The sequence below is a fragment of the Oncorhynchus mykiss genome, chromosome 10 (genome assembly GCF_013265735.2).
Source record: "Oncorhynchus mykiss isolate Arlee chromosome 10, USDA_OmykA_1.1, whole genome shotgun sequence".
Classification (NCBI taxonomy): Eukaryota; Metazoa; Chordata; class Actinopteri; order Salmoniformes; family Salmonidae; genus Oncorhynchus; species Oncorhynchus mykiss.
The window spans coordinates 65,679,308-65,696,359 of record NC_048574.1 but is presented as its reverse complement, the minus strand read 5'-3'; the positions used below and the strand labels follow the sequence as shown (position 1 = coordinate 65,696,359).

General features: G+C 41.9%; 1 protein-coding gene and 1 long non-coding RNA gene across 4 annotated transcripts; one reads left to right on the top strand and one right to left on the bottom strand.

Annotated features, from left to right (window-relative positions):
• Window positions 1-11,192, top strand: LOC110534491 (centrosomal protein of 44 kDa). 3 transcript variants are annotated; one of them, XM_021619369.1, is made up of 12 exons: window positions 1-90; window positions 277-306; window positions 802-900; window positions 6,027-6,174; window positions 8,833-8,979; window positions 9,180-9,275; window positions 9,475-9,627; window positions 9,754-9,969; window positions 10,287-10,350; window positions 10,487-10,605; window positions 10,880-10,917; window positions 11,057-11,192. In XM_021619369.1, the coding sequence occupies exons 3-12, from the start codon at window positions 809-811 to the stop codon at window positions 11,103-11,105; spliced, it is 1,122 nt and encodes a 373-aa protein (XP_021475044.1). In that variant the 5' UTR covers window positions 1-90; window positions 277-306; window positions 802-808; the 3' UTR covers window positions 11,106-11,192. The 3 variants fall into 3 exon arrangements, 2 of the variants coding, with proteins under 2 accessions (XP_021475044.1, XP_021475043.1); XM_021619368.2 differs by lacking the exons at window positions 1-90; window positions 277-306 and adding an exon at window positions 393-551; XR_002475129.2 differs by lacking the exons at window positions 1-90; window positions 277-306 and adding an exon at window positions 398-551 and having other exon boundaries at window positions 10,287-10,380.
• Window positions 7,240-16,178, bottom strand: LOC110534493. Its single transcript, XR_005034202.1, has 5 exons — window positions 15,679-16,178; window positions 15,232-15,313; window positions 12,823-12,919; window positions 9,137-10,591; window positions 7,240-8,943 (listed from the first exon to the last, which is right to left on the bottom strand). It is a non-coding gene; the product is annotated as an uncharacterized LOC110534493 (long non-coding RNA).
• Window positions 16,179-17,052: the final 874 nt, after the last annotated feature.

Sequence of the window (17,052 nt, the reverse complement as noted above, 5' to 3'; positions counted from 1 at the left end):
CACGCACTGTTGTCTGGTTTGACGTTTCGCTTGTTGTTGGTGGAAATGACGTGGCTGTAACTGAGTAAATCCATCTAACGATTGTGAATGGTACTTAACTATGATATATACAATCGTTCAATTGTTTTGTTTAAAAAATATTATTATAGAAAAAATGTCGGCCTACACAAAAATCCATTGGACTTTTTACAAAAAAATCTGCAGTGCATTGCTTTGTTTCTTCTAACACATTAAAGGTAGCTAACCAGAATACTTTTGTTTTCCTTTCAACTACAGACAGGAAAGACGGCGTTTTACATGGATTTAGTAAGTTCAGCTTGTTTCATAAGTCGTCCTCAGTTTACCATCGACATTAAAACCAGAATTCAACAAACAAAACTTTTACCGCCATGTAGCTACGAATGTGCTCTTTTGAATCTTCCTTCTAGTTTTTCTGATTCACTTATCATAGCAACCAATCGCGGCAGTTATGTTATTTACCCGGGCAAAACAAACTAAATACATGTCCAGTTAGCGAGCTAATTTGGCAAGCCCTTCTACTTAAATACAAGGTAATTTATTATATTTTGTGTTATGGTATGTTTCAGTAGCTGCTACAACGTGTCACCTCAACAAAATCTAACGTTAGCAAGTAACTTGCTGGAAAGCTGTGTTGGTAGCTAGCCAACATTTAACGTTACATAGCTAACGTTATATTGTTTGTTAGTTAGCTAGTTGGTGTTTTATCCATTCGTTGCAAAAATTAGTTAAACGGGAGAATTGTTGTGGTAACGTTACCTGTCTGTCATTTGCATCTTCAAGGTCCACAATGATGTCAACCGGTGATTTGAAAGGATGTCTTCGGAAGCTGGATGCTCAACTACGGGCATTGAAGTACCCAAGAGAGGTCGACTATAATGGGTATGTTAGCTAGGTCATGGATTTAAAAAAATGGTGCCAGTGCTAACTAAACAATTGTGCCACGTTCCCAAACTTTTTGGGCTGTACAATCTGTCGGCACCTGTGTTGTGGTTGTTCAGTTGATGGCCACACACATGATGGCTCCACTATTCAGTCTCTTAGTTGCAGTGTAGGAGATGTTTGAACATTTGTGTCATTTTTACTTGCTTACATTGGATAAATAAATCCCCCATATATTTATTCATTCATTCTGATATCTAGTGAGCTCCAAACGAATTGGGGCAGTGACCATTTTTGTGGTTTGGCTCTGTACTCCAGTACCTGATTTGACCATCAGGTGTGCCAAGACTGGTGGACAGTGGGTTGACACTTTGGATTTGAAATGATACAATGATTGAGTTTTAAAGTGCAGAATGTCAGCTTTCATTTGAGGGTATGAACCGTTTAGAAATGACGACAATTTTTGTACATAGTCCCTCCATTTTTGCTATCGTTATTAGATAGATCTGAATGAATCGTGAATAATGATGAGTGAGAGTTCGATACACAAATATCATACACCCCCAAATGCTAATCTCCCCTGTTATTATATTGGGAGAGGTTAGTATGTCTTGGGGTATGATATTTGTGAGTCTAACTTTGTCACTCATCATCATTTACAATTCATTCAGGACTATCTGTAATCATTGTAGCATCCCCATGAATGTATAAGTGTTTAGAAGCACATTATATTCTTACTTAAAAGGAAAGTGGCTCAAATGACACAATACATTATTTACCATTCATTTGTATTGGGCATAAAATAATCTGAAACGCAACCAAAACAAACAGCAAATGCATCCAACAAGTTTGTAGAGTCACAAGCTTGATGTAATCATTGCATGCTAGGAATATGGGATCAGATACTGAACTTTTGACAACTTTAATACACATGTTAATTTGTCTCAATACTTTTGGTCCCCTAAAATTGGGGTCTATATGAAAATACCCTCAAATTAAAACTGACAGTCAGTATTTGACTATGAAGTTAAAATGCAAAGTATTGGAGTACAGAGCCAAAACAACGTGTCACTTTCCCAATACTTTTGGAGCTCACTGTATACAGTATACATGGAGTATACCAAACATTAAGAACACCTTCCTAATAATGAGTTGCCCTCAGAGCATCAATTCATCGTGGCATGACTCTACAAGGTGTCAAGCGTTTCACAGGGATGCTGGCCCATGTTGACTCCAATGCTTCCCACATTTTTTTCAAGTTGGCTGGATGTCCTTTGTGTGGAGGACCTTGATACACACAGGAAACTGTTGAGTGTGGAAAAACCCAGCAGTGTTGCAGCCCTTAACAAAAACTGGTGCCTCTGGCACCTACTAACATACCCCGTTAAAAGGAACTGAAATATGTTGTCTTGCCCATTCACCTTCGGAATGGCACAAATACGGGATCGGGGCACCACCAGTACAGAGCTTGCTCAGGAATGGCAGCAGGCAGGTGTGAGTGCATCTGCACACACAGTGAGGTCGAAGACTTTTGGAGGATGGCCTGGTGTCAAGAAGGGCAGCACAGAAGCCACTTCTCTCCAGGAAAAACATCGGGGACAGACTGATATTCTGCAAAAGGTACAGCGATTGGACTGCTGAGGACTGGGGTAAAGTCATTTTCTCTGAAGAATCCCCTTTCCGATTGTTTGGGTCAGTCCTACGTCATGCCAACAGTAAAGCATCCTGAGACCATTCATGTGTGGGGTTGCTTCTCAACCAAGGGAGTGGGCTCACTCACAATTTTGCCTCAGAACACAGCCATGAATAAAGAATTGTACCAACACATCCTCCAAGAGCAACTTCTCCCAACCATCCAGGAACCATTTGGTGATGAACAATGCCTTTCCAGCATGATGGAGCATCTTGCCACAAGGCAAAAGGGATATCTAAGTGGCTCGGGGAACAAACATCGATAGTTTGCGTCCATGGCCAGGAAACTCAGACCTTAATCCCATTGAGAACTTGTGGTCAATCCTGAAGTGGAGGGTGGTCAAACAAAACCCCACAAATTCTGTCAAACTCCAAGCATTGATTATGCAAGAATGTGTTGCCATCAGTCAGGATGTGGCCCAGAAGTTAATTGACAGCATACCAGGGCGGATTGCAGAGGTCTTGAAAAAGAACGGTCAACACTACAAATATTGACTCTTTGCATCTTCATGTAATTGTCAATAAAGACCTTTGACACTTATGAAATGCTTGTAATTATACTTCAGTATTTCATAGTAACATCTGACAAAAATATCTAAAGACACTGAAGCAGCAAACTTTGTGAAAATTAATATTTGTCATTCTCAACTTTTTGCCATTACTCCGTAGGGATGGTGCCATGTTTCCTCCAGACGTGACGCTTGGAATTTAGGTCAATCTTGGTTTCATCAGATCAGAGAATCTTGTTTCTCATGGTTGGAGAGTCTCTGGGTGCCTTTTGGCAAACTCCAAGCGGGCTGTCATGTCTCTTACTGATGAGGGGCTTCCGTCTGGCCACTCTACCATAAAGGCCTGATTGGTGGAGTGCTGCAGAGATGGTTGTCCTTCTGGAAGGTTCTCCCAGCTCCACAGAGGAGCTCTGTCAGAGTGACCATCGGGTTCTTTGTCACCTCCCTGACCAAGGCCCTTCTCCACAAATTGCTCAGTTTGGCTTGACGGCCAGCTCTAGGAAGAGTCTTGGTGATTCTAAACTTCTTCCATTTAAGAATGATGGAGGCCATTGTGTTCTTGTGGACCTTAAATGCTGCAGACATTTTTTGGTACCCTTCCCCAGATCTGTGCCTCGACACAATCTTGTCTCGGAGCTCTAAGGAAAATTCCTTCGACCTCATCGCTTTGTTTTTGCTCTGACATGCACTGTCAACTGTGGGACCGTAAATAGACAGGTGTGTGCCTTTCCAAATCATGTCCAATCAATTGAATTTACCACAGGTGGACTCATCAAGTTGTAGAAACATCTCAAGGATGATCAATGGAAACAGGATGCACCTGAGCTCAATTTCAAGTATCATAGCAAAGGGTCTGAATACTTACAGTATGTAAGTAAGGTATGTTTTTTATTTTGTAATAAATTTGCCAACATTTCTACATTTTGCTTTGTCATTATGGGGTATTGTGTGTAGATGGTTGAGGAAAATGTTTTATTTAATCAATTTTGGAATAAGGCTGTAACTTAACAATGTGGAAACAGTCAAGGGGTCTAAATATTTTCTGAAGTGACTGTTCATAAACTGTCCAGTGAGTGAGTATTAGCTACACCCGTCTAGTCCTGGGTCGGACCCCCCTTTGCCTCCAGAATACCAATAATTCTTCGGGGCATGGATTCTACAAGTCGTGAATGTTCCACTTTCATGTTGGTACATGCTGACGCGATGGTGTCATGCAGTTGCTGCAGATTTTTCAGCGGTACACCACTGCAACCAGCCTGTACTGTTGACACCAGGCAGTGTCCATAGACTCTGCCATCAGTATGACGCAACATTTCATCTGGTTTGGGCTTAGTGGGACTATCATTTGTTTTTCAACAGGACAATGACCCAAAACGACTCCAGGCTGTGTAAGGGCTATTTGACCAAGAAGGAGAGTGATTGAGTGCTGCATCAGATGAACTGGCTGCCACAATCACCTGACCTCAACCCAATTGAGATGGTTTGGGATGAGTTGGACCACAGAGTGAAGGAAAAGCAGCCAACAAGTTCTCGGCATATGTGGGAATTCCTTCAAGACTGTTGGAAAAGCATTCCAGGTGAAGCTGGTTGAGAGAATGCCAAGAGTGTGCAAAGCTGTCATCAAGGCAAAGGGTGGCTACTTTGAATAATCTCAAATATACATTATTATTTTTTGGTTACTACATGGTTCCATATGTGTTATGTCATAGTTTTGATGTCTTCACTATTCTACAAATATTTTAAATATTAACCATCCATGCAGTATCTAAGAATATTTTGGGCAGACGAGACCTTGAAGGAGAGGCAGGTGTGCATATGGTAGCATTTCTCATGATTTAATATTTTGTTCCACCATGAGCCTAATTTCCAATGATCCCATTGCTATGATGAGCATATCTGACCAGCTCTTTATCCAGGTTGTGGGGTCACTGATTTCTATGGCCTTTGTCCATTACACTCAGTATTTGTCTTGAAAGTGCCAACACGTTGCAAGTGTGATGACATATGGAACTTGTGATGAATTAAGGATGAACATTTAGGCTAGAATGAATATTATCAACAGTCTGTATGATGTTCTTGCGTGCTATAGGCAAACCTCTGTAGTGTAGGATAATGTCACGAGACTGGATGTTTCCCATATGGGACCCTATTCCCCAGATAGTGCACTACTTTTGACTACGGGCCCATAAGGCTCTGTTTAAAAAAATGTGCACTTTATAGGGTGCTATTTGCGACAAAGACTAAATGATTTGGCTGGAAGACAGACTAAACATCTGTAGTCCTATAAACATCCAGATTGGGGCTGTAGCCACGGGTACAGTTCATGGTCTGGGTTTGTTTTGAAGTCTCCGGCAGGTGGCAGAGGGGGTGTACGGCGCCCTGCCCGACTATAACTCTGTTTGTAAACATGCTTTACATTAACCAGTCGTGGGTCCCCCTCTGACGAGGACCCCAGTCTGCACAACTGATGAGCAAGGAAGCAGGAATTCCTTTTGAAGTGAAGAGCGTCAAACACAATATGCTTGGAATTTTAAAAAATGATGTGGCTCAAATACAATTTTCTGTGGATGTGAGATCATTTAAAAACAGGAGACAAAAGGTTGGCTACTTTTCAAATGTATATATTTTTTTCTAGTTTTTATCGAACTCGTTTGGGTTCCATTGATGCCAAAATGTGCGTTGGGCTGCGTTTAGACAGGCAGGTAATTTCTTATTTTTTCCACTAATTGGTATTTTGACCAATTACATCAGATCTTTTCAGATCTTTATGAGAGCTGATCTGATTGGTCAAAAATTGTTGTTGTTAAAATCGGTCTAACTGTCTGAACAGAGCATTATTGTCATATTTTTAGGCCTCAATGATACTAATGCATATGAAAACAGTAGTACACATTGTAAAACACAATCTATGCTTTATCTCTACAGCTTGGCCAAAGGGGATCCTTCTGCCTTTCTTCCCATAGTGAGTTATGCATTCATCTCCTATTCACCACACCTTGCTGAACACCTGGTGGGCTTCGGAGTGGAACTCACTGGGAAGAACGACCTACGTTTTATCGAATGCATCTACAAGGTAAATCCACACATTGATTCTATTGTGTTCTTTAAAAAAAAAAAATCTTAAGGGTAATAGTGTACAGTACCTGTCAAAAGTTTGGACAAGGGTTTCTTTATTTTCCACATTGTAGAATAATAGTGAAGACATCAAAACTATGAAACAACACACATGGAATCATGTGGTAACCAAAAAAGTGTTAAGCAAACCAAAATATATTTTAGATGCTTCAAAGTAGCCACCCTTTGCCTTGACAGCTTTGCACACTCTTGACATTCTCTCAACCTGCTTCATGAGGAATGCAATATCCAATTGTTAGTTATAGTCTTCCCGTGCAGACTCGGGAGTGGCGATGGTCGAGAGCCGTGCGTCCTCCGAAACACAACCCAACCAAGCCGCACTGCTTCTTTGACGCAATGCCCACTTTACTACATGATTCTGTGTTATTTCATAGTTTTGATGTCTTGACTATTATTCTACAATGTAGAAAATAGTAAAAATAAAGAAAAACCCTTGAATGAGTAGGTGTGTCCAAACTTTTGACTGGGTACTGTAGGTTAACATGTTTCTGTGACATAGCCTTAGTATTTAACTATCATCATGCACAGTTGAGGGATTTTACTCCATAGGTCTCCATTAGTATGGTAGGAAGAAGACGCAGAGCGTCTGTGCTCTAATGACTAACATCTTTCGTGATGAAATCATGTTTTTGAATGTATTCCCCCCCCTGCAGCAATCCCACATCTAGACCTACCCGTTTGAGAAACACATTGGCATCACTCCCCAGTTGACTGTATTATCTCCCAGGCTCGTTCCTTCATGCCCTCCCTATGATTTAATGCTCTGTTCATTCACTGCGTGCTGGGATCTTTCCTAGGTCCTACTTTTCCAGTAGGCTCCCCACCACCGCTCTCCCCATGTGGCCCCATGCAGTGTCGTCTCCCTAACACGGAACAGTTTCTCCCAATAGCAGGGACTCTCCTCTAGATCCCCTCTCTCATACATCACAGTTATCGCCGTAATGGTTCAAAATGGCAAAGTGTTTCCAGTTGTTTCCTCACAGGCAACGGACACACACACTCGCACACTGTGACTTCAGTTTATTCCTTGGGGTCTCCTGAGGCCAATGGCTGTCTACCCAGACGCTCTGCTGTGGTTTAACCCCTCCAAGCTTGAGCTGAACTGCAATATTTTCCCCTAATACACACACATGGAATACATTGCTATTGCATCACTCACTACCAATAAAGTCATTTTGAAACAGTGCAGGGTTTCCCCTGTAGAAGTTAAAGGTAGGCTACATGTGGGATTCCTTTTCATTCCTGTGGTGCTCAAATGACATGAATGGAGTCTTAAAGTAGTCTAGAAATTCCATTCATTCTTATCTATGGGAAATGTCCCACTGTCGGAATTCCCCTTTTCACAATATTGTGCTTGGTCAGGTCAAGGCTAAGCCATTTCCTTCATCTCACGTTCTAATATTACAGCTCCTCTCTCATCACAACCAACTGAGGACTTGGAAGGAATGACTTGTGTACATGCATCAGGGGTTTTTCAGTCTTTTTGTTGAGGCTGTACTGTAGCCTGTTAACCCTGCTATCAGAACCAGAAGGGTTTTCACTGAGCGGGCCCTGATCTGCAGCGTCTGTATTTAAAACACTCTCTGGTGTTTCCTTCCAGCTGGCAACCGGTGGTCGGCAGCACAGCGTCCTTGAGCAATTATTTTATAAAGGCTCACATGAAATCCTGATTCCTGCGGTAAATACAGGAACTCCATGTTGGTCCAAGTTCTCATCTCGGATCAGAATCCCGTCTTCTGTTCTCTTAGTGCTGAAGCCGCAGGCGAGCTATCTGCCTCTCATAGCATCGGTTCATTTTGGCGAGAGGAGAGGGAGAAGGAAGAGCGAGACCCTCTGGCTGGCGCCCAGTCACTGCTTCGCCTGGCCTGCACACACACACAAAAATATGGGAGACAGATTGGGCCGACACACCAGCAGCATTTCATACAGAAGACGGTGCAAAGAGGAGACAAGCCATTTGCTCTCCATTATAGTCGGTGTAACAGGGAAGCACTCATTTAGCCCTCCTGTCATACCTACTGCCATCTTTCCCTGAACTCATGTCAACTATAGTGAGTTTTACAATTATCAGTAGAATGTTTGGATTTGTCATATGTGTTCCAGCTCCTATTATTCCCTTTTCATGTGTATCCCTTGCCTCGATACACTTAATTCACATCATTTTTTGGAAGGGAAAACAAACTCCATATACTTTTAAAAAAATGATTACAACCAAATGGAAACTGTAGAAAATATAATGGACCTACATTTATACTGTTTCTTGACTGTGTCCAGCTCACTAATAATCATTCAAATGAAACCGAGACAGTCGGGTAGCATCAAATTGCAAAAGCAATGTGTGTGACCCTCTGGACCTTCTTGAAGAACGAATGTGGCCCCCGGCGCAAAATGAGTTTAAAACCCCTGTACCAGATACTTTGCAATGTCATTTCAATGACATTCAATTCAATTCAATGAATATGGTTTTGCTCTTTGCATTTTTTACTGTTTGAATGAAAAAACAACCATGGTGTATTTTTGATTTGAAACAATTTTTCAGCAGGGCAAATTCAGCCGTGTGTGTGTGTGATACTGTCTATTGTTCACCCACATCTAGGTACTGCGGGATCTCTTCCACTACAAACCCGTCCTGACCAAGCAGCAGTTCCTCCAGTTTGGCTTTGCAGAAAGAAAGACCTGCATCCTCTGTGATGTCATTTCCTTCGCCCTGCAGAAACACAAAGAGCTCAGCAAAGGCAACAAGGTCAGTCTGTCTCCCTCAGCTTTGGCGAGCCTAGAGCAAAGCGTATCATCAACGACATGATAATGATGATACGGTATTCACGGTTCAATTAACTATTGCACCCTCTTGATCAGACCATGTCTGTATTGTAATAGAGAATGTGTTCTCAATAGCCTACCTGGTAAAATAAAAGGTCCATGTATTGCATCTGTGTGTTGCAGCCAAAGCCGAGAGCTCGTTTTCAGGCCTCGAGTTCAGACTCCAAAAGTGAGGCTCTCCCATTTCAGGCTGAAACAATGAACCCCATGGCTACCACAGTAAGTCTTTGCCAAGGACATGACAGTGTAGCCCAACAGACCTGTTCAACTCTCTACACTTTATCAAAAAGGCCTGACCTATCCTAGTTAAATAAAGATTAAATAAAACATTTTAAAATAATAAAATTGTCCATTGTAATGCTGCATGAGTACATGGCCCGACCTTAACATGACTAGGTGAGATGGTTCTTTCCCACAGTTGTCCCTAAGCAGGCCACTAGTGGAGAGACACATTGGTGGTGACTCCTGGGTCTCCTCTAGTAGAACCTCTGATAATGAAGAGTCTGAGGAAGAGGAGGAGGGGCTGGGACTGGAGGAGGTCCAGAACCAAGCACCTACAGTCCCTCAAACAGTGAGTACCAGCATACTTCTCCACAATTATAAGCACAGACACACACACGGCCCTTCTCTCTGTAACACACAGCACCAAAGTGACACACACACACACACACAGAATGGATTGTGACCACCCTTCCAGGACCTGGTGGTGGAGGGGAGGCTGGCAGTGCTGGAGGCCCAGCTGCCGCAGATCCAGACTAGGCTGGGGATGCTCTTGGCCCTGGAGCAGAGGCTGGAGCTTCTAGAGAAGGCCTCGGCCGGGAGTATCACTATAGACAAGCACCAGTGGGAGAACCTGGAGAGCAGAGTGCTACTGCTGGAGACCAGACTGACCCTCTCCACAGCCACGGCCCAGGTGTGTGTGTGTGTGTGTGTGTGTGTGTGTGTGTGTGTGTGTGTGTGTGTGTGTGTGTGTGTGCGTCCCTATCCACTGCAAAGGGATTCTTGGATACTGTGTCAGCCATGGCCCAGGTAGGAAGGAATCTTTTACACCACATCTGTCTGATCTGGAGACTCTTCTAAAGAACTCCCCATACCTCTATCTAATGACAAGTAGAAGCAGATGTTGAACTAATGATGTCAGTCCATTCTAGAATGTCTACTGTATCTCTGTTTGCTGGTTAAAGATAGAAAAATGTACAGCTTTCAAGTTTTTTTTTTTTCCCCCTCTAGGAGTCGTCACTTATCAATGGAGGTTGGAGTCATCACATGGCGGATAATGCAACAGAAGCTACTGGTTGGAACTGATTTGGACAAAAGTGTCTTAGTAAAGTATTATTGAGGCCATCGTATACAACAACTGAAATACAGTAATAGAAAGATCAAATTCCCAGTGTGATATAAAAGTTCAACTGATGCTCACATACCCTTAGAGTCAAGACCCAGTCCTCCAGAGAGCCTCCTACACAACTCTGGCTGTGAGCGTCCTCAGTCCTCCACCCCTTCTGCTAGCTATCCCATCAGCCCCTGTGTGACAACTGCACCCCCAGAGGTAATGGCAGATATTACAAGTAATATAATGTAAGTAATATAATGGAAACATTAGACTATTTGGGCTGGATTCAATCTGTAGTATTGTGAAAGAGCCACGTTATAGGTTGATTTTTGAAATTTTAAAGGCAATGTTCGAGGAGACTTCATTCACGGTAAACTCTGCATATGCCGACTCAATTGGAAATTACCTTCGAATTTTTACGCGGATCTTCCGCAATACGGATTAAATCAAGCCCTTTGTTTTTCATTCTGTCTTGACTCATTTTCTTTAGGAGAATATGAAAGAGAGATTGGAAAGGATAGCCAACATGTAAGTATTCTAGATCGATGTTCTATTCCCTCTAATGTTAACCAAGGCTAATACACCATCTACTGTATATAAAATAATACTGCATTTGTTTAACTTCATTTCATTATTTACTTAGTTTTGTTCTTCTCCTTTGTTTTAGGATGAAAGACACATCCAGCCTTTTAAGAAGTATAGAACCCTCAATGTAAATTCAGACTTTAAAAAGATGTGTATTTTTGTAATTGATCTCCGGATTAGTATGTGAGTGATGAATAAAGGTATCATGGATAAATATAGACTTGTGTTCACAATCCATTATATACAGTACCAGTCAAAAGTTTGGACACACCTACTCATTCAAGGGTTTTTCTTATTTTTACTATTTTCTACATTGTAGAATAATAGTCAAGACATCAAAACTATGAAATAACACATATGGAATCATGTAGTAACTAAAAAAAGTGTTAAACAAATCAAAATATATTTTATTTTAGATTCTTCAAAGTAGCCACTCTTTGTCTTGACAGCTTTGCACACTCTTGGCATTCTCTCAACCAGCTTCATGAGGAATGCTTTTCCAACAGTCTTAAAGAAATTCCAACATATCCTGAGCACTTGTTGGTTGCTTTTCCTTCTCTGCGGTCCAACTCTTCCCAAACCATCTCAATTGGTTTGAGGTCGGGTGATTGTGGAGGCCAGGTCATCTGATTCAGCACTCCATCACTCCTGCTTGGTTAAAAAGTCCTTACACAGCCTGGAGGTGTGTTTTGGGTCATTGTACTGTTGAAAAATAAATGATAGTCCCACTAAACGCAAACCAGATGGGATGGCTTAGCGCCATGATGGTTAAGTGTGCCTTGAATTGTAAATTAATCACTGACCGTGTCGCCAGCAAAGCAACCATTTAAAAAAATAACTTTATTTAACTATGCAAGTCCGTTAAGAACAAATTCTAATTTGCAATGACGGCCTACAGGGGAACAGTGGGTTAACTGCCTTGTTCAGGGGCAGAACAACAGATTTTTACATTGTCAGCTCGGGGATTCGATCCTGCAACCTTTCAGTTACTGGCCCAATGCTCTAACCACTAGGCTACCTGCCACACCCTCACACCACCTCCATGCTTCATGGTGGGAACCACACATTCAGTGATCATCCGTTCACCAACTCTGTCTCACAAAGACATGGCGGTTGGAACCAAAAATCTCACATTTTGACAGATTTCCACCGGTCTAATGTCCATTGGTTGTGTTTCTTGGCCCAAGCAAGTCTCTTCTTCTTATTGGTGTCCTTTTTAGTAGTGGTTTCTTTGCAGCAGTTTGACCATGAAGGCCTGATTCACTCACTCCTCTGAACAGTTGATGTTGAGATGTGATGTTGAGATTTGAGGCTGGCAACTCTAATGAACTTCTTCTCTACAGCTGAGGTAACTCTGGTTCTTCCTTTCCTGTGGCGTTCCTCATGAGAGCCAGTTTCATCGTAGTGCTTGGTTTTTACGACTGCACTTTTCCGGATTGACTGACTTCAAACGCATTAATAAGAAAATAAATTCCACAAATGAACTTAACAAGGCACACCTGTTAATTGAAATGCATTCCAGGTGACTACCTCATGAAGCTGGTTGAGAGAAGGCCAAGAGTGCAAAGCTGTCATCAAGACAAACGGTGGCTACATTGAAGAATCTCATATTTTGATTTGTTATACTTTTTTGGTTACTACATGATTCCATAGTTTTGCTGTCTTCACTATTATTCTACAATGTTTAAATTAGTACAAATAAAGGAAATCCTTGAATGAGAATGTCCAAACTTTAGACTGGTATTGTAATGATCTATTTTATTTGCACTAACAACTTTACATACAATACCCGGTCTTGTGTAACTTTACTTTGACTATGGACCTGACCAGTAGAGGTCACCAACATACCTCTGAGATGTCTTCTCTGGCTATACTGGACAATACTCCAGCTCCCGTTCAATCATCCTTCCTCCTCACAGTAGAGCTCCCCTAGGCCCTGTACGAACTGAAATGTATGAAGAAGATCAATTGCATTTTGAAAAGAAGGCTAGGAGAAAGGACAAGGAATTAATCATTTGAGAAAGTCTAATTCTGCTCAAAGTTTTCCTCATTCAGGCTGAGATTCAATTCAAGGCATGTTATAAAGTAGTGGTTTCTCAAACCTCATGGAGATCCCCAGACCTTTTCATGTACTTGATATATTCCAGAGCTAGCACACCTTATTCAATTTGTCAACTATACTGAACAAAACTATAAATGCAACATGCAACATTTTACAGTTCATACAAGGAAATCAGTCAATTGAAATAAATTCATTAGGCCCTAATCTATGGATTTCAAATGACTGGACAGGAGCACAGCCATGGGTGGGAATAGGCCCACCCACTGGGGAGCCAGGCCCAGCCAATCAGAATGAGTTTTTTCTCACAAACAGAAATACCCATCAGTTTCATCAGCTGTTCGGGTGACAGGTCTCAGATGATCCCGCAGGTGAAGAAGCCGGATGTGGAGGTCCTGGGCTGGCGTGGTTACACGTGGTCTGCGGTTGTGAGGCTGGTTGGGCGTACTGCCAAATTCTCTAAAACTACGTTGGAGGTGGCTTATGGTAGAGAAATGAACATTAAATTATCTGGCAACAGCTCTTGGGCATTCCTGCAGTCAGCATGCCAATAGCACGATCCCTCAACTTGAGAACTGCACATTTTAGAGTGGCCTTTTCTTGTCCCCAGCACAAGGTGCATCATGCTATTTAATCAGCTTCTTGATATGCAGCGTTGTATTGTGAATGAGGTCTTTGCTGACAAAGTGCTCTTTAATTGAATCCTGGCCTAAATTATCATAAAAATGCATAATAAAAAACAATGACCAAGGAGAGTTGTGGATCCAAAGAAATGGACAACCCAGTGTGCTGGAGCATGGCGCTTGCAACACCAGAGATTTGGCTTTGATTCCTGTAAGCGCCACATAAGCTGTGGTGTAATCGAGGATTGGCCACAGTACAAACACTCAAGAGGCAGGTTAAAGGCAAAATATAGACTTTTAATGACTGGGGACTGGGATAAAAAGCCAGGACCTCCCTGGGGCTAAACAACCACCAAATTAGTCGCCGGAGGGATGGTCACCTTCTGAGGCTTAGAACCATGGTTCTGAGTGGCCCAGAACATGAGCAAACTCTAATTCAAAAGGCCTAGCTCTGTCAGAGCATAACTTACTCAATCAAACAGAACCAAAGACCTTCATTCAAACAAAGGTCCATGGAGCTTGGACAGTCTTCAGCAGCTCCTGCTGCTCTCTCTAAGTGGCAAACCCCCAATCAGTGGTGTAAAGTACTTAAGTAAAAATATTTTGGGGGGCGTATCTGTACTTTACATTACTATTTATAATTTTGACAAATGTTGCTTTTAATGTACTTTTTACTCTATACATTTTCTCTGACACCCAAAAGTGCTAGTTACATTTTGAATGCTTAGCGGGACAGGAAGATGGTCCAATTCACGCACTTATCAAGAGAAAATCTGACAGACTACATAAATGCTTCGTTTGTAAATTATGTCTGAGTGTTGGAGTGTGCCCCTGGCTATTAGTAAAAAAAAATTAAATACATGTAATGGTGCCTTCTGGTTTGCTTAATATAAGTAATTTGAAATTACTTATACATTTACTTTTGGTACTTAAGTATATTTAAAACCAAATACTTTTACTGAAGTAGTATTTTACTGGATGACTTTTACTTGAGTCATGTTCTATTAAGGAATCTTTACAGTTGGGTACTTATTCCACCACTGCCCCCAATGCATCTTCTTCGATGAAGGCATCCAATAAATGTTGCATTACCGAATTTATTAACGGAGTCAGAAAACAAATGTGTTCGATGTGTTCAAATGCCTCTTGATTTTCATGCTTGTATATTTCACAGACAAAATCTTTATATTTCACCAATTAAGCACGTAGAAAAATGCAGTGCTTTTGCCAATCCTTTATTTCGTTGACCACAGTGTGATGTTTGGATTTGACCACTGGAGTTCACTAACAGACAGCTATTCAGTATATTCCAGCTGACATTATTAATTCATGCTTCCTTGTTGCCCTCTAGTGGTCATTCTATGTATAAGAGAACAATTATCCTTCACTGCTACTTTGAATATTTGCAAAGTGCTCTGTGAGATGGAATGTTTCCAGAGCAAATTGCCACTCTAAATCTGAATGGTCATTCCTAGAGGGTCCATTCATTGACCCCTTGTTCTAGAGACAGCAAGTTAGAACAGAGCTAGCCTAACCTCTGAGACCTTTCTCCCTCTGTCTCGCCTTCCCTCTTACCTGTTGTTTAGCTCAGCTCCCAGGCATCTAGCTGGCTGAAGCTGTTGGAGAGGTGAAAAATCTAGGTCATGTGGGGACCTGTCTGGAAGGATGTACACATTAGTATTCTGGAACAGAGTCTGCTATTGCAAATCCAAGGCACTGTTCCTGAACATTGTTATTGACTTTCAGTGTGAGTCAGGAGTAAGTGTGACGCAGCTCAGCAAAAACATGGGTAGATCAGAGGTGAGCCCTGCCAGTGGAGGTGGTGTGTGTGTCTGTCTCTAGCTGTTTGTGAATGTGTGCATGTTTCCCTCTCTCTCTCTCTGTGTGTGTGTGTGTGTGTGTGTGTGTGTGTGTGTGTGTGTGTGTGTGTGTGTGTGTGTGTGTGTGTGTGTGTGTGTGTGTGTGTGTGTGTGTGTGTGTGTGTGTGTGTGTGTGTGTGTGTGTGTGTGTAGAGTAGCTTACCTTGATGCTGGGAGCTCAGCAGGTGCCAGCTGGCAGAGTGAGACCACACAGTCTCTGTAGTAAAGTCTGATCATAGACCTACAGAGCGAGCACCAAAAGTAGCAGATCTGAGACCTTCCCTACCCAGATGTGGCTAAGCCGGGGGAGAAGTCCTTAATCACTTCTCCACTGCTATGTTTCTTCAAGATTGTTCCCTAAACCCTGCTTGTTTTTACTGGCTGTGTGTGAGGGTTTTGATTTGATGTTCTGCACTGTGCATCCTGTGTTTTCTGTGTGTGTTGATTGTTGTTGGGATTCTGTGGCTGTGTCTTGCTGTATGTAGTCTATCAAGAGAAATTCCTCTCCCAAGAAAAAGAACGCTCTATGAATTGAATACAACACATGACTAAAGAGTACAATGAAGCACTGTTGTGATCTCCTGCCTGAACAAACACACCTCTTGCATTGTGTGGATTTGACGAGAGCCGCTCCATTTCAGCTTAAAGTAATTACCCGGGCGCTGTAGGGCTTTTGGAAGGGGAGGAAGTGTATTCACTAGAAACATACACCCTCCCTCCCTAATGTTGATATGTATTGAATAAAGGGAAGCCCTCCAAGGCTAATGAATGTTGAATGAAGCCCATTGATTCCATTAATCATTTTCTTTGCAATTGTCTTCTCAGTCATCAGTTTAGTTCATTACGAATTGCAGTAAAACAGTCAATCCTCCAAGGCATTAGATTGGATTATTAGAAAAAAAACATTTTGCTGTCACAATTTGAATGTTTTCTTTTTTTATGGACTTGACTGTGAACCGATATGCTTCTTCAACCCTAAAGGAATGTGTCTTTTACAGCAGAAAGGCCTACTACTGTCCAACAAGGAATAAACAAACTATGCCATCTGTTCACTCCAAAGTGTATTTCTGATAAAAGGCTCTAATATTACATTGTCTTATTGCTACAACATACCTACTATACTGTAAGTCAAACACAATCTGCTCAAGTAGCTGTTTCAATAGAAAATCCCTTCCCTCCCCATATACAAAAATATAAAACACAACATGCAACAATTTCAATGATTTTACTGAGTTGCAGTTCACATAAGGAAATCAGTCAATTGAAATACATTCATTGGGCCCTAATCTATGGATTTCACATGACTGGGAATACAGATATGCATCTGTTGGTCACGGACACTGTACCTTAAAAAAAAAGGTAGGGAGTGGATCAGAAAACCAGTCCGTATCTGGTGAGATAATCATTTGCCTCATGCAGCGCGACACATCTCCTTCACATAGAGTTGATCAGGCTGTTGATTGTGGCCGGTGGAATGTTGTCCCACTCCTCTTCAATGGCTTTGCGAAATTGCTGGTTATTGGCGGGAACTGGAACA